Below are 17,998 nucleotides of genomic sequence, written 5' to 3' on the forward strand. Positions count from 1 at the left end.
GTTAATTGATTCATATTTTAATCTGAGACTGTTACCAGCTAAAATATAAAGCTACAATCAATTAAAAACARCAACCATGAAAAGGAAAGAGAGATTTAGAGAGGGAGAGAAAGTTCTGAAGAAGGCGATATGAAGCGAGAGTGATTAATCACAACTGACATGAGGAATGCTTGCTTCTGGCACASAATAACAATCCCTGTCAATTCTTGCACGTTGTTGCATTACTGACTGTGTTCGCCACTGTTGTGGTATTCCTGCAGGAATAGTATTCTGACTGTACTGTCGATTCCATCGGTCACCAAACATTGGCTATAGCAGAATGGTGGAAATGTGTCCTGAGAGAGACCATGAAGTGACAACACCTTCATGATATCATTACCAGGCCAGCGGCTTGAGACTCTGTGTTTTCTCTGGTCTTCCTCTGGCACTGCTTCCTTGGTACATATGGGAGTGCATTCTGGGAGATCTTAGCTCTCCAACTATTAAGCAGTAAGTCATAGAGACTACCGCAAATATGCACTCAAAGAATGTGTGGTTTCTAGGTCTCTGTGTGAGTGTGATTGAGTCTCTCTCTGTCTGTGTGTGTGTTTGTTAGTGTGATTTAGTCTCTCTGTCTGTGTGTGTGTTTGTTAGTGTGATTTAGTCTCTCTGTCTGTGTGTGTGTTTGTTAGTGTGATTGAGTCTCTCTCTGTCTGTCTCTGTGTTTGTTAGTGTGATTGAGTCTCTCTCTGTCTGTCTGTGTGTGTGTTTGTTAGTGTGATTGAGTCTCTCTCTGTCTGTCTGTGTGTGTGTTTGTTAGTGTGATTGAGTCTCTATCTGTCTGTGTGTGTGTTTGTTAGTGTGATTGAGTCTCTCTCTGTCTGTCTGTGTGTGTGTTTGTTAGTGTGATTGAGTCTCTCTCTGTCTGTGTGTGTCTGTCTGTGTGTGTGTTTGTGAGTGTGTCTATAGAAGTGAAGGTGATTAATGTAACATATTTCTTCCTTCGTGTAATGTTTTTCCAGATTTTTATTTTATTTATATTATTGACTGTAATAGGAATTCACAACTTAACATATTCTTAACAAAATGTAAGCATTCCAAAATTGCTTTGGCATTTCTGAAATATGTAAGATGACTGCAAAAAGATTGACCCATTGAGTACAAAATGGAATTTCACATTTGAGACAGTGATCAAGAATTCAGTGAATTCAGTGAAAAACAGACAATTAAATAAATTACCTAAATGTGAAAGAGCAAACAGTTGCATGTTTGTGTGGAATAGTATGTGTCTAAAGTTAGCTCAACATATTCATATTCACAGAGAACTTGAAAATAAAATAATTTGCATTTAATTTGGTTTCAAGTCTGATATCATCAATTCAAGTTATTCTGTCAGAGAGGAGCAATATAAAGTGTTTAAAAAGTATTATTTTGGTATTCACAACAGAGGATCTTCCATTCAAAGAAATAGAATAGGGACAATGAGTCATCAGAAGATTCAACATGCCTTAAATACATTTATTAACAATATTCCTCGTATCTTGCCCCAATCACATTGTCATAGTAAATTATTGTCTTTTTTAGAGTTTTGGAAAAACACAATTTCAAGGTTTTCTACCACTTTCAGGCCAATGTGTGCTGTATTGAAACAGCACACTCGGACAGTTGCATTAAGCACTTGTGACTATAGGACTAACATAAGGCACAACTAGTGGTCAAAAGACAGTAGTGCAGTCCAATCACACTATCTACAGATTGTCAGGTGACCTTCACCCAACAAGGTTGAGGTCAATTCCATTCCCATTCTACCAATTCAGGAGACTCAATTCAACAACTGAAAATGGCCCATTATTTTCTATTGACCAATTCATTGCATTAATTCTTAAATTGACCGAATTGAGTTTGGTTTGACCCCAACCCTGGCGTCTAATATGTGGTTCTCAACATAAGTATGCAAATGAGTAGTCCACAGATCAAAAATCCATATAGATTAGCATAGTCACTTCCATTCGTTAGTAATCATCTGCCCTTGGATCCGGGAGACTATAGCTAGATGCGATTGGCTGGTGGAAGTGTATTTCTTATATGACGATGGACCTGAGGAGACGGAAGCACACCATAAGGTCTCTGGGTATTGGTGGCTTGACCTCATTGCCATCGAGACGGAGGTAGCGGAGTTTAGGAGCGGTCTCAGTGACATAGCCCTCCAGAGCATCAGCCGACACAGGGCAGATATCAGATCCATTCACACCTGCAATTGCAAATACACCATCTTAGCAAAACAGTCCTACAACTCATCAAAGACATTTTCCACYGATTATAATAATACAATTATCTGGATTTTAAACCAATCATCAGTTAACRATCRAGTCAGTCAGTCAARGTATCAATGAAACTAGAACCGTGTCAYAAACGTACTCTTAATCTGGTTGTGGTCCAGGTGGAGGTGTTCCAGGCCTGAGGGGATCATAGGAACCTGAGTTAGCTGGTTATGGGACAACTGCAGGTCCAGGATGCTGGACATGTTGAACACGTTCTTGGGCAGTCCGCCGTTTCCCAGCTTGTTGCGGTTGAGCCTGAGGAAGGCCACCTTGGGTAGACCCTTGAAGTAGTCAGCTGGGATCTTCTCAATGGCGTTGTTGTCCAGGAAGAGCTGGGTGATGGTGATGGGGAGGCCCAGGGGCATGGTGGTAAGCTGGTTCTTGGCTAGGTTGATCTGGACCAGGTTGCTCAGGCCCTTCAGGCTCACCTCGGTCACTGCGTCATCCTGGAGCTTGTTCCCCTGCAGTTCCAGCAGTGTCAGCCGATCCAGACCTGAGAACACCCCGGCGGGGATCTTGGAGATGCGGTTGCGGGAGAGGCGCAGCTGCTCCAGGCTGGAGGGCAGGTTGGCRGGGACGGAGCTCAGCAGGTTGTCATCCATGTAGAGGTGGACCAGGCGGYGRATGGCGGCCAGGGCACCCTCCTCCATGCCCTCGCTGGTGATGCGGTTGCGGTTGAGGTTGATCCAGCGCAGCTGCGTGGCGTTGCGGAAAGCATCTGTTGACAGTACGTCGATGAGGTTGTTCTGCAGGTACAGATACCAGGTGTGTGGGGGGATGGTGGGGATGCGCTTCAGAGCCTTGTTGTCGCAGTAGACGGCGTTGGGGAAGCTGGGCGGYCAGCGGCACTCTTTGGGACAGGCCTGTAACTGGGCCATATAGTCTTCGTAGGACATGTCCGGGCTCTGGGCCAGAGCGGGACCGACCAGAAYCAGGACGGAGGAAAGGGCCAGGAGAAGCGCCATCTTAACACTCAGCCTGGGGTAGAGGAGAGAGAAAACACATGAGATGAGACTGACTCTTATGCAAAACACAGATACAGGCACAGACACAAACCCTGAAGACAAGATCAAGAACATGGTTGAACAAACACACCGACCCAAATACACAGATGATGATCTCTGCATGTTCCAAGATAACTCAACATGGATCGGCTTGAGGACTAGGTGTTAGCACTTCATTGTGACCTATCCTGTTTTTTTATAGGCGAGTCTCGTTTCCTCTCACCTTATTTTAGATGAAGTGCTTTCAAGTACAGATAAGCTTATTTGGACATGGTGCATTAAGTGTGCAAGTGTTCATCAAGCTGCCTTAAGTTCATTCACATGTAAACAACAARGARTCCAGGTGTCTCATTAATTTAGTCCCTTATTGAAAAAACTGCCAGGCCTTCCATCAATGYCTAGCCCAAACTAGCCGTAGCTWGCMTCAAATCTCCTGCATTGACGCAAGGTCATTAGCATTCGAGTTTACATGAAGTTAATGAGCGTTGGCACATCATGTGYTCAGGCCAGCTGTCCACTGGGTCCATGGGAGATTATAAGCTTTCTTAAGGACAGGARGCACTGCCAGGTCAACTAATGGCCTTACYCGAATACTTCTGATTGGATGCTAATCTGTCAAATCGGCACATGCAGGAGGCAGTTGAGGTTGGCCTGAGGTTGGGTGCTCCTTTAGGAGTAAAACACAGAGCAAACCAAATCCATCTGACTCTGTTGTGGATGAAGCACAATCTGTTACACCTGACATTGGTAATGAATTAAAATACCCACCAACACACCTAGCCGTGGAATGCCATATCAGCATTTATACATACAGTATACAGATGTGTATTAAAGCAGTTACATTCTCCACGCAATCATGACAGAGAAAGTGGAATTAACCTACATAGAAGAGAACAAACATGGAGAAAAGAGGAACTGGGGATGATAGCGAGACAGAGACAAAGAGATTGACAGAGGCAGACAATAAACCAGAGGCATCTAAACTCTGCAATAGCACATCCACCCATCCTGTCCCAGAATGCTTGATTCCTCTCAACTATCATCTGGTGCTGGTTTAAATTCTTGGTGTGTGCTCCACACGTTGGTCTGGAACTCATTTTCAACAGGCCTGGTTATGCCATGGCTGGGCCCACTTCAAAGACGTGGCCCGCTCACCTGGTTCTGGGGCCCCTGGCACCTCGTATCTCACTGTATAGGGCCAAAGATCTATGGAACACCATGTGTCCATGCCTCTAACCTTAGAGACCCAACTATTGGGTTAAACTTTCCACCTGACCATAATTATAGCTGCTTGTATGTAGTTTGGCCAAGGTCAGGAAAAGTTACTTTCCTGTTAAACAAACTGCCTTAAAGACCATAACTGGAATCTCTCCAGAGCCTCACTCGTTCAAAGCCTCAAAGCCTCTCTGCCTTTTCAGTGCAAGATTGCCTACAGTATAGTACAAATGAATGCAGAAAATCGGCAAATAAAGGTCCAGCCACTCAATGTGCCTCAACTGTCACCTCCCAAAACTGAACTCACATTGTCTTTGTGACCATTAGTTTGCAAGCAAAGTCCCATCTATACCTACTTTTCCTCAAACTGGAAACCCAATTTAATCGTCCCCTAGAACCACACATACCTTTGAGTTCAAGAGATTTTCCAAAGTCTGTCTTTGCGCCCTGTTTCTGCCTTGCTCAAGAAATGTGGTAGCAACTGCAGTCCCAAACTCAGAGAAACACCGCTCACCTCCCCTGTATTTGTACCATCGGTGTCTTCATTCAGTTGGTGGGAACCCTTCATTGACAGTCACACTGTAGTTCCTCTCGGCCAATCAGAGGCCTGTAATCAGAGGTCATAATCCATGCGGTGACTTTTTCCCTGTTAAGCCTGCGGCTGTGTGGTAGCTGAGGCCTTGAGACTTGGCCCACTTCAAAATCAGGCTAATACGGGCCTATACTCACTATGAAACCACCCTAACCCTTCTGTCCACTCCCCGTTCTCCCACAGTTGGCACCATCTCTCTGTTTATGTCCTTCAGGTAAATGTTCTGCTGAGATCTCTAATGTTCTTAGCGCTAATCAGGCAGCGATGTCTGAATGGAACAACTCAACTCTGTTTGAAASAAACAAATCTACGTCTCCTCATTTTTCTGTGCAGAATGGTGCAATAGCAATCCATGTGTTCCTCATAATAGTGACTTGGCCATAAAAACCCAGGAGAAATATGGTCACAGTGTCTCCTTGTGTTGGCATGATAAGGGATATGCTGATGGCCCTCTTTTGGGCCAACTCACGGCAATAGGATTATCCTACTCACAACGTATGGCTTTGACAATGTCTTTCAGTCCTTGGTGTTCTTTTGGTGTTCTTGGTGGTATATGGTCACAGAGACACTGTGACCATATTTCTCCTGGGTTTTTATGGCCAAACAAATTATACACTGTGGGAACAAATTGGCTTTTGCTAATGATTCAGATTTGTTTAAATCCTTTCTGATGCGGACCCACCCAACAATCTTCTAGCACAATCGGACACAATCAGACTCTGACCTTAAAAGACATCAAACCCAGTACAATTAAGTACACATCGGTCTGTCCAGACATGAGACTTAATGGGGTGGGGTTAGAGTGAAAATAAGGGGATTTAAAAGGTGTAGACTGGGCTGGCAAAATGTTCTCAAGTTAGCATTGGGGTTGGGCTAGCTAGTTAAGTTGGGGTGGGTAGGTCATTTTGTTTTGCTCATTCTCATTTCCTTTGAAGCTGCCATAGGCCCACCTAATACCTTGGGATAATCCCATCTGATTGGCTTGTCCAGGTTGGAGCTAGCCTTGATCCAAGATGTGCCGCGAGAGACCAATAGGGATCGTCTCGTGTCTGGCAAGCTGCTAGCGCACAATACAGTCACTCCTCAACACAATGCGAGAGGTYGAAACACTCTAACCCWTWAGAGAWTTTAGCTACCTTAAATCCCGAACACATTTAAACTGACTACACTTCAAAGGTCAAAGCGTWAAACGCAAGGTAAACGAATGAACAGTGACTGTGCGTCAATCASGGTGCCTATCMCCTCACAGGTTKTTTTACCTCAATGGGAACAGACACCATGTTGCTCTCACTCAAAAATAGAAAACTCCTAAAAAGACTTAGCTGTTTTCACAACCTGGAAGTTGCAAATCAGTGATGCATATTGTTTACGTCYTGTCCACTTATAACGAAAATATGTGAGTTTCTGGTTRGGCAMATYCAGCATCTCATCTGACATGCTCTCAGATAACYGTCTACAGTTTGTTTGACCTCCATCTCCATCACAAAACACCTTGCTGTTGAAAAGACACCCTCGGCATGCGCCCACCACTCTATAGTGGTATCAGTCTAGCAGAGCTGGTATATCAATTAAGATAGAGAAAGGTGTGGTCATTGCCAGAGTCAAGTGCTCCACACCTACACATCATCCCCAGCTTCCAATTGGCTCATTCATCCCCCCTCCTCTCCCCTGTAACAATTCCCCAGGTCGTTGCTGTACATGAGKATGTGTTCTCAGTCAACTTACATTATWAAATAAGGGTTACATTTAATTWKAAAAATCATCTGTTTCTCTTTAGAGGCACTTACACATCAGRAGTAACTATATWATAKAACTYGTCATGAGAAATGTGCATGAAATCGACACACAATAACAATTAATGAAGTGTTCTGCACTGCAAACCAACTACAGTAACTTGGCAATACTTCAGTCATGTTTTTACCTTGTCTTGATGGAAATCAGATGTCTCTAATCAAATGAAAGATTAGACTGCAGATAWGCACCACAAGGGAATCCACCAATTAGGATTTTCATTAGTATAACTACATTACTATTGATTTCATGGCAAAGCGACAACCAAGTTTTCATAATCTCACTGTATTAACTTGTGACTCAGGGCTTCTCACTGTGTTGCAGAATGGAACAAAACAGGATTGAAAACAAATTTTGGCCACTTTCCTGTTTGACATTCTGAAAGGAAACATGTGAAGGAGTATGATAATGTGAATTTCCTGGAAGAGGTTTCCAGTCAAAGCCAGCTATGTTAATTAGTTAAAGGACTGTGTTTGAACGGGCTTCAGTTGGGTTCAGTTCTACTTGATGACTGCGCTGAAATGAAATGGACTTCTCTCCAGCATTGATCAGAGGACATTCAGCTCAGTTACAGCTGTGTTAAACAAGCCCTGTGTCTACATAAGACTACACGGCTCTGGAAAGCAGAACAATGTCTGGCATTGGAATATCAAACATGATGCAGTTTTTATCTCTGCAGATTTTCCAATAGTATCTATGGATATTTACAAGAGACTGATTATGGAATAAACTCTTCCACTTGAAAAGAGCAGAGGCCCGCACACTGAATATGCTCTCAATTTACCCCCTGCTTTTGACCTGACAAAGTTCAGTGCTGGATTGAACCGTTGCCAGTAAAAGGTGGTAAATTGGGAGCATATTCATTATGCAGGCCTCTGTTCTTTTCAAGTTGAWTTCTTRAGRCCAGCACCTACGTTTTTAAGGATGTGTGTATGACCACAAACATTTCTATAAACTCTTCCACTGCTATCATAATCAATCTGTTACTGCATTATTTCTTTCCACTAACAAACTTCAAAACATACTTTTCAAGGGAGACATTTAACTAAGAAACAATCTGTGAGTACACTTGTGCCAAAAACCTGTTCTAATTCTAATTGAATGGCACACCKCCTGCAAGACMGCAGCAAACTGCACAAAATWCAGCTWGATCWCTTGAARGCATTGTTCGTTTTTGGAARAGAAARTGGCACGCAGCKCAAGATCAAAGGTAAAGACCAYAATACTTCTCATATCAYTCTCTCCAGATGTAAATAATGCCCCCCAAAAGAAAAGAACCGAAAAGGATGACCCATCCACACCCCTTTTAGCCTTTCACCCCTCTTCAGGAAAAACAATACCTGKTTCTCCAAACGGTGTTTGTTGGTAGTGTATGGCCAGGTGATGCTTGGCTCAGYGGTAGTAGTGGTCGTCTGGTCCTCCAGTACTCTTCTCTGGTGCTGGTCCACAGTGCTCTAACAGTCTCAGTTGCTCCCTGCGACCAAGGAGGAGAGAGAGAGAAAGCCCTATTAGATTCTGTATTGTTTTTAATATTATTTCCTCAAGGCTGTACCTTTGACATCTACTGGTGGAGCAGAGAGAGGGTGTGTGTGTGAGGGTGGTGGGGTAAGAGTGGGGGTATGGTTGAGGGTTGAGGGTGGGGGTGTGTGTGAGAGGTGGGTGGGGGGACGGTAGAGGGTGGGTGTGTGTGTTGTGGTGGGTGGGAGGTGGGGGTGTGTTGTGAGGGTGGAGGGTGGTTCGGGTGAGGTAGGGGTATGGGTTTGTGGGATTGTCTTTTCGGGATGGTTCATTGCTACTTTTCACCAGCCCAGCATACAGCAGGTTTTTAAGGACCAAAGAGTTTGCTTTTGTGTTTTAGTTTTAATTTTTGTCTGGAAACCCAATATGGTGATATTGGTATGTCCCGGCCCTACTGGAACGTCGCGCTGTACCCCATCATCATCGCCATACGCAATGCACATGACCTGTTCAAGATTATGTTATCATAGTGTCAGCAGGACTGAGTCGAGCGTAGGAATCGTTCAGGCATCTTGATAACCCGAATGTAATGCCTACTGATGCTGACACTCACAGGCACTTATGACACAAACAGAGCAACATGCATGCACACACACAAAGAACATTGACAGGGTTAACACTGCAGCACTCCTATCCTCTCCCTACTCTCCCCTTCATCCCTTCAGGCCCTCTGTTTATGTATTCTGTTCTCTCTCTCTCTCTCTCTCTCTTCTCGGTCTCGCTCTCGCTCTCGCTCTTCTCTCTCTCCTCTTTTCCTCCTCTCCTCTCTCTCTCTCTCTCTCTCTCTCTCTCTCTCTCTCTCTGTGTGTGTGATAAACAGGGCAGGCCCAGGGAGGACAGGAGCAGAGCGGGGACATCTGGACCCAACATCTGGATCCTGCTCTCTGTGGAGAGAGAGAGGGAGAACAAAAAGGGGAGATGGAGAATTGAGGGATATGGGAAACAGAGTAGGAAGTAGGGAGAAAACTTTTCTGAGCAAAATGTATTTTCATTGTTGGATATAAGAATATAAAAACACCAGGAAATCAGTTATTTTAATTTAGGAAATCTCTTCCCAAGTATTCTCATGCATAGTACAGAGACACACAGATTGTATACAAATGTAAGCAATATTTAAAATTATTTTGCTTTAGTCAAATATTATATCTGTTTGGGCTTCTTGCAATCAATTTGCAGTCTACAAATGATTTGTAATTATATTCCAGCCCCTCGACCATCCGCTCAAGAAAGAAATCGTCCCATAGCTGAATCTAGTTGATGATCCCAGGAATTGACTTTTCAGACAAAGAAAATAGAGAAAGGAGGGAGGGAGAGAGGGGAGACAAAAACATTTACCAGAGGAGGAAAGAAAGAGCAGAGTGAGAACAGCTGGAGAAGGTGCCTAGGATGGGCCTTTGAGCCGAACGTCCTGGCCAGGCAGCTGATTAAACTTTCATGAAACATTTCCAAAGGCAGGGAAGAGGAAGTGCGGGCCATGACTTTATGAAGGGCTTTATTGTCTAGACACGGCAGCAAGAGCTCCAAGCTATTCTCCAACGGAGGAATGGTGAGGAGGAAGAGGAGGATATTATATTGGATTTGGGATCGGTAAGAATGGTTGTGCAAGAACACAGTAAGACGTGAGCAATATTGTAAAGACGAATATGATACATGTCATCTAGGTAATTTAGGGGTTTTATAAATCCTGCCGCCCATGCTTCAATTGGTTCAAATTTCTGTAGGACGTCATTTGAGGTAGGTCTCTTGTTTAGGTCAAAGAATATCCAGGAATATTCTAGAGTGACTAGACATATAGAAGCACCGGCAGAGTAGCACTCAGCCTAGAGTGAAAGAAAACCACTGTGTCAAATATAATATAGCCCTCTCAATGATATTATTTGGGCAAGAGGAGCAATTGCAAGGTGTGATTGACTATAACAGCGGGATCTTATTACGAGTAACAGGCTGGAAAAATGGAGCGTCTGGCAACCCGTTCAGTGATACTCGCTAAAGACGTTAAGCTAATTAGCTGACCTGGAGCCTGTAGAAAGTGCCTGCTCTAATTAGGCATGCACGAGTTAGCCGACACCACTGATCCCAGCACAGATCCCATCCCAAAAACGACTTTACATAGGCAGCATGCTAGCAGTTCACTCCTACTACACATTAAAACAGAAATGTCTTCCATATAAAACCACACAAGAAAACCAACAGATGCATATTTCCACCTGAGGGAGTAAATGTTTAAAAGTATCCCTCCTGCAACACCGGCACTTTCGTGATTTCTCAGCCTCAGCGTTTGAACTGGAAGAATTGGTTCACCAAATGAGTCCAACGTTCCTCACTCTGGACGGTATATTTTTTCTGTGGACTGTCTGCGCCAGGAATTTGCCATGTCTGGTCTTTGAAAAAGATGAGGAGTGTATGGGATTACAGCTTGGTACAATGTGAGAAACGCATTAGTCCACTGGTTCTGCTCATTCATCAGCTCTTCCCTGAAATCCCCTCTCCCTATCCCAAATGGACTCCCCCAGTCCCACCCACCCTGGACACTTCAGAGAGGATGTCAACATCTGCAAAACCATCTGTAAAAACAACCAGTGCCTACGTGTACACCTGTTGGAACACGTAGGCACTGGCTTATGTGTTTATGTCATTCTGATGGAAAATCACCACTGGGCCATACTTTAGTTATGATACTGTGTTGGAGGTGGTGCACACTGCACAAATGACTCTCAAAGCACTGAGTGTTCTGGCACAAAATGGCCGCCAAACATCACCCAAGTGGCTGCTTGACCTGTTTGGCGTTACTTACTGTTGCAGGCATCCTTCTGTCAAATCACCATGTYAGGAACACCAAAAACCTGTTAACCACACATCATTACATCAAAACTAACCGTGTGGATAGTTACAGCTACCTCAACTGAGCATTTCAGCTCTGGTTTCCAGTCAAACCCTGCAACCCCTGCAGCCCTCCAGGACCATAGGATCACATAACCTACATGCCTGCACTGGCACTACACCCAACCACCCTCCCTCCCTCCCACATCCACCCCAACCACCCACCCACCCACCCCTCCCACCCACCCCCCCCCCCCCCCACCCCTCCGCCCACCCATCCACCAAACCCACCCACTCACCCACCCAAGGAGAATATGGAACAGATCAGAATGTTCAACTTGATATTCATGTGCAGAGACACAGCATGACACTGGGAGAAAACCCATTTCCTGCAGGAAGAGAGTTGCCAACCATCGTGGTGCAGGCCCAAACACAACACATTAACCCCTAAAACACAAACCACTCAGGAAAGCTTAAAGTAAGAAGCAACATACATGTGTCACGTGTAGGGCCTGGGGGGTAAGAGACTAGATAGATCCCATTCTTCTTGTGTCACGTGTAGGGCCTGGGGGGTAAGAGACTAGATAGATCTCTTTCATCTTGTCACGTGTTTTGTGTATGTTGTCATACTGCAGACACATTTACTGTCTGTTTCCTCAGGAAATGTAGTCATTAAAAAAAATCTTCTGCTGAATTTACGACTGAGTATTATAGGTTTAAAACAAACATTTACCACACATGAGTATTGGAAATGTAGTTTATTCAAATGTATGTTATGTTCTCACAGTAAATTCACCAGCGATTACTGAGTCAAAAGCCATAATGAAAATAAATCTGGATATACTCTGCTCAAATAGCACATGACATTCCACCAACGTTGCCACAACAGAGCAAGATAAAGTTAGCGTCACAACAAATTGTTGTTATTCTGATAAAGCTATGCGGGCAAAAGCACACATCAAACATGGCAAACAAGGTAACCATGAATGGACAAAAAGTTAAAATGCTAGCTTTTATTATCATACAGAGTTACCATGAGATGCATGCAAGCAATGCAAATGTTCTATAAATGTCAGCATAACAACGGTGATCTGCAATGAATGGGCGATTGACTCTTATTTAACTGCATAATAACTCATTAAAAAAACAGTAAATTACTTCAGCAGAGCTATTCAGTGTCAAGCCTTTTAATCTTGTCGATAAGGATTATTAATAACTTTCCCCCCAACATTCATACAGAAAGATGGGTAATATGCCACAGCTTTTGGCATGACATATGAGTTTTAATTTGGTTCCAAAAGAGTTCCACTGTTCAATATTTCCCCAGTAGACYTTACACCAGAGTACACAACACAGCTCTCTTAGATACTTTTATTCCTTACCTGCAGYTCTTTTGCACAGCAATATGATTCTGGGAGTGTACTGACTAAATACAAGAAACCTTTCAAAAACATKATGACAAACATACAATAGAGGAATGGGCAATGCATTTATTTGCAAGTGAGATTTATTCCCATATTCCTCAATGTACTTGTCTGAAAACAAGTACTACTTTTGGAATGTTTGAAGTGTGTGAGCTGCTTTTTCATTAAAAGCACTTCATTCAGGAATCACTATGTTCCTATATTGTCTCTTTTGCACAATAAAAGGCACCTGTTGTTTGAAACAAGTACAGACAAGTACAGTGCAAGTGCTTTTTACGAGGCACCATTACATTATATTGTGGCCGATTGTTTGATTTGCCGCAAATTTGAGTAAAACTATTGGTACAGGGCCAGCCATTTGCTACGGACAAAATACCCTATGGTTGTCATGAGAATACCATGATGCACTGCAAAATAAAAGGTCTCTCCGGGGTTTCTAACCTTTGTTGGTTTGTTATTTCATAGTCTGTGTTTACAGAAAGGACTACCGATGAGTTGACAGAGGTGACCTCGATTTCGCCGGTAGGGGGAAGGATACGTATTTAGGGTTGATGCAAACACTGTCGCTTCGGGTTCATTATCCACACTAGCATTCCACTTAGAATAAAGAAACATATTGGGCATATACTCTGAGTAGTATGCTATTGTAGAAATTGGAATATAACCACATTGTGCCTCTTGGGGTTTGAAAGATTAGTTTAGGGTGGGTCGTGGTGCCGGGGGAGGGTCACAGAGGGAGACTTGCGGATGAGGGGAGGGTCCTTAGTCGAAGATGATGTCGGAGGCCTGGCGCAGGCAGTTGGAGGAGTCATGGGGTAGGTCGGCATGTGTGATGTTGTTCCCATCCAGACGCAGGTGCTTCAGTCTGGAGTAGTTCAGAGGGCCAGAGAACTTGCAAATATTCTCCAGGTTGAACTCTGGAAGGGAGGGAAGGGGTTTGGTGAACTGACTCATACATGATTCAACATTTCCTACTGTATGTACACATCCTACACCGATTGCCTGACACTTGCTGGAGGCAGACTTGAGGATGGATATGACTGATTTAGATTTATTTGTAATTGCAATGTCGAAATAGAGAAAGAGAACGTAAAGAGAATGTTGAAAGAGAGAAAAGAGAATAGAGAAAATAGAGAGAAGAGAAAGAGAGCAGAGAAAAGAGAATGAGAGAAAAGAGGAAATACAAAGAAAATCACTCACTGTTGATTTCGTTGACCTGCAGATAGAGATGCTCCAGCTGTTCGTTGATCTCAGGGATGGACTGCAGCTTGTTGTAGGACAGATCCAGCTCGATCAGGCTCGTCACATTGAACACGCCCGCCGGAATCCCTGCATCCGTCATCTGATTGTAGGCCAACCTCAGGTACGCCAGCTTGGGCAGCTCTTTGAGGTCCCCAGCTGCGATGCTGCTGATGTCATTGTGATCGCCATAGAAGYRCTCCAGCGAACTGGYCATGCCTGAGGGKAGCTTCTTCAGCTTGTTGTTGGTCAAGTCTATGGCCACCAGCTTGTTGAGGCCCTTGAAGACCCCGTTAAGAGCTTTAGAMGTCAGCTCGTTGTTCTSGAGGTGGACCGAGGTCAGGTTCTGCATGCCGGCCAGACTCCCTGCGGGGAACTTGGACAGCTGGTTGTTCATCATCTTCAGCTCGTCCAAGGARWTGGAGGGAGGGATCACAGCTTCCGTCAGTTTGTTGAAGCTGAACAAGATCTTATGAAGTCCGGTCAGCTTGTCGATGGTTCCCTTGGCGACCTTGTCATTGGTGATCTGGTTATGGTCCAAGACCAGCCAACGGAGTTCAGCCGTGACGTTGTCGAAGACCCCAGCCTTGATCTCCTCGATCAGGTTGTTCTGCAGGTACAGGTACTTGATGCCTGAAGGCACAATGGGCACAAACTTAAGGTTGCGGGAGTCACAGTACATGGCAGTGGGGAAGTTGATGGGGCACTCGCATTCCTGGGCACAGTTGGCGCTGGACGGGCCGTGCTGGGAAGCCGGCTGGTAGTCGTAGTCATCGTACTGACCCACGGTCAGGCTGACCAGCACGGCAAAGATGGGGACACGGAGGGGAAACATAACTGTACTTGGGAGAGGAAAACAGACAGAGGGAGAAAGGGAGACAAAGAAAAAAACGTAAAGTGAAACGGGGAGAAAGTCAGCAAAAGTTTGTCTACCACATCTTGAACATTTCATACATAGTCTTACCTACTATTATCCTGAGAGGTACTTTGATTTTAAAATCTACAGAGAACAAACTCTATTTGAACAGTTAAATACATGACATTTCGATTGCATGATAGACGACATAAACTGGATAAGAATGGACTTGTTACAGATTCCAAGTTAGAAACATTCATCTCAGGCAACTAGGGTTCCCCGAGGGAGAAAAAACATCTATTGAAAAAGCTCAATTGACCAAAACTATTCATGAATCACCCTAAAGCAGCAATCTGGTAATACCAGTGAACTGCAAATCTCTTTAAAAAAAGAGGCAGATCCCTACTGTAAATACTCAGAACTATCTATGAATCAACAATGCAGGTTTTTCAGTGAACACACACTAAATAATATCAACAAATAAAGGCAATAAATATCATCATAACATATTGACACTTTTAAGATGATTTAACTCAATGTGTTGATTTAAAGTAATCACATGATAATAGCGTACTGCAAATGCAAACACATTAATGCCTTTGACTAACAAGACGTTGACTAACAATACTGTGCATCAATACAGTGTATTCATTTTATAAATGCATTCATGTCATGGTGCAATATAAGAACAACACATTGTCCAACGCAACATGAAAAACATCAGATAACTTCGAAGGACAAAAATCTCTCCACTCCTTTCCCTTGTCAAGTGACAACTAGTTAACCCTGTACCACACACAATCCTCCCCCAGAGTTTAGCTGGGTCTGGGATAGCTATRAATCCCAGCATGGAAAGACCAAATACCTAGGGACAACCGAGCAGGAACCCTTCAGGAAATGACAAGAGTCCATTCCTCTTACCTTTCTCTCCTCTCTCTCTCTCTCCCTCTGCGTGTGGGATGGAAGGTCAGCAGGTAAGAAGACTGTGGTTGCTCAAAAGCCAGATGTCTCTGGAGAGAGGGAGGAGAACGAGGGAGAAAGGGAGAGGGAGGGGGAGATAAAGAGAGTGAGAGAAAGAGAGAGCGAGGGAAAGGGGTGGGAAAGCTTCTGCTTCTTCAGATGACTGTGGTCCCAGATTGACAGAAGGCAGCTGCCCAAACTGAAGTCACACTGTAGTATACAAAGACGATGGCATCWACATGAGTTTTTAAGGCATYGAATCTGAGAATTATGGMCTCTGCCTAACCAGTCACAGGTGCACCAGTYCAGTCTGGGATACGAGGTCCGCCTCGTGCGTGAATGAYGATGCGAAGCCTCACAAAGGACACATGGCATRATATATATCTGTCATTTTTCCTCCCTCTCCACCAAACAACCACCTCCCTTTCTTCCTTTCCCCTACTAACAAAAAAGCGAAGTGGATACAAGTTAAAACAAAAGGTTCCTGGAATGGTAAAGAAAGTGTGTGGAAAAAATCTGTCTGCAGCCAGAGCCAGCTGCCAATTATTATGCTGCAGCATGAAACCTTAAATAGGGTCTCGGAAAAAGTGACGAGGTCTTAGTGGACCAGAAAAGGATTATAAAACAGCCTATGCTGAAAAAAACAACAACAACAAAAAACCTATCCCAAATTGACCCCTAGCCCCTAACCTAATGTAGCAGGTGTAAGAAGACTCCTGAGTCCCCACATCCATTTTTCAGGGGAAACGGAAGTTAGGTTGAAAATACCGTATTCCTGAAAACCGTAAACATCCGCTTTCTTCCGAGCCCGTGGAGAGTGCCTAGCCCCTAATCCCTAACCTAATTTGCCTCTTCATGGTAAACACATGCTACCATAATAGAGGAAAGTAAGGTGAGGCAGACGTGAGTCCAATGAATTCCATATGTCCCCAGCAGAGGAGGCTGGTGGAAGGAGATATGGGAGGACGGGCTCATTGAACCCGTATCAAACACATCAAAAATATAGAAACCACATGTTTGACTCTGTTCAATTCATTCCATTCCAGCCATTACAATGAGCCCGTCCTCCTATAGCTCCTCCCGCCAACCTCCTCTGGTCCCCACTGTAAATCACTCAAGTGCCGTCAGATCCCCTCCTTCTCCTCCTCCCTCCATTTATCTTCACACACTTCAAAGTGCTCTTCATCTCCTTCCATATCCAACTATCCGTCTGCAGACTGCACTGCATCTACAGTACACGTTTCAAGACAATGGCTCTTCATGAAGATTTTGTTGAAATTGCTGAAGAAGACTGACATTGTAATGGTTTCCTAATTTCACCTTTCTTTGTTTATGTTCAATTCTTGTGTCACTGCAGGGCTGTCGTCTGGATTCAATTGGTCACAGTCCCATGTCTGTCTCCATGCACATGTCTTTCAGTCGTCACTAGTTACCACAGCCACAAAATCATAAACCCCACCCATTTCTAAAGAACATCTTCTTAAAATGTGATTTTAAACCAAACCTTAACCACACTGATAACCTTATGCCTAACCCTAACCTTAAATTAAGACCAAATAAGTAATTTTTGTTTTCAAATATTTTTACGATATTGCCAATTTTGACTTTGTGGCTGTGGTTACTAGTGGAAACCATAGCTGTGTTCGGATATACCCATACTAACATACTGTATACTACATACTTCATGAGTATATACTACACACTATATACTATTAGTTCATTTTAGTATACTATAAACGAACACTATGCTTTCAGTTGAGCGTACTAGCTCTTCGCCTGTCTACCGGAAGTTGATGCTGTTGCCATGAAACCTCTTGTTAGCTAGTTAGCATAACAAATGACTAGTTAGACATTTTACAACTTCGGGTGTGTTCTTAAATTCAATGTCGAGTGCCAGAGTGCGCTTGTAAATTCAGAGCGTTGTCAGATTGTCCGTTTGTAAATTCAGAGCGTTTCGCTCTCTGGCAACAATTTAATTACGCTTTTTTTGCCTACGTTGACTTGACACCGGTCATTTTCAACGGGTGTTTTGCCAACGCTTACTGACACCGGCCATTTTCAAAGGGGTGTTGAGCGCTCCTAAATTCATTATTCTACATTCTGGTACACTCAGACGACAGTGCTCTGAAATCGGAGTAGATAGCCAGACCGAATTTACGAAAGCACCCGAACGTCCATTGAGAGCGCACAACGACTATACCATTTAGCTAAGAATGACTGGAATAATCAAGTCAACAAACGCTGGGTAGTTAGATAGCCTATAGTTAATATACTGGCAA

The 17,998-nt window shown here is 43.8% G+C and overlaps 2 protein-coding genes across 4 annotated transcripts; both read right to left on the minus strand.

Annotated features, from left to right (window-relative positions):
• Positions 1-990: 990 nt before the first annotated feature.
• Positions 991-8,505, minus strand: LOC111951287 (keratocan-like). 2 transcript variants are annotated; one of them, XM_070434805.1, is made up of 4 exons: positions 8,455-8,505; positions 8,243-8,376; positions 2,398-3,278; positions 991-2,230 (listed from the first exon to the last, which is right to left on the minus strand). In XM_070434805.1, exons 1-4 carry the CDS (start codon positions 8,461-8,463, stop codon positions 2,061-2,063), a joined length of 1,194 nt encoding a protein of 397 aa, XP_070290906.1. In that variant the 5' UTR covers positions 8,464-8,505; the 3' UTR covers positions 991-2,060. The 2 variants fall into 2 exon arrangements, with proteins under 2 accessions (XP_070290906.1, XP_023825111.1); XM_023969343.2 differs by lacking the exons at positions 8,243-8,376; positions 8,455-8,505 and adding an exon at positions 4,927-5,067.
• A 3,478-nt stretch (positions 8,506-11,983) lies between these two features.
• On the minus strand, positions 11,984-16,210 carry LOC111951458 (lumican). Of its 2 annotated transcripts, none has more exons than XM_023969555.2 (3): positions 15,625-16,210; positions 13,865-14,745; positions 11,984-13,581 (listed from the first exon to the last, which is right to left on the minus strand). In XM_023969555.2, the coding sequence occupies exons 1-3, from the start codon at positions 15,669-15,671 to the stop codon at positions 13,427-13,429; spliced, it is 1,083 nt and encodes a 360-aa protein (XP_023825323.1). In that variant the 5' UTR covers positions 15,672-16,210; the 3' UTR covers positions 11,984-13,426. The 2 variants fall into 2 exon arrangements, with proteins under 2 accessions (XP_023825323.1, XP_070290907.1); XM_070434806.1 differs by having other exon boundaries at positions 15,681-16,180.
• Positions 16,211-17,998: the final 1,788 nt, after the last annotated feature.

Source organism: Salvelinus sp. IW2-2015, linkage group LG24 (genome assembly GCF_002910315.2).
Source record: "Salvelinus sp. IW2-2015 linkage group LG24, ASM291031v2, whole genome shotgun sequence".
In the NCBI taxonomy this organism is placed as follows: Eukaryota; Metazoa; Chordata; class Actinopteri; order Salmoniformes; family Salmonidae; genus Salvelinus; species Salvelinus sp. IW2-2015.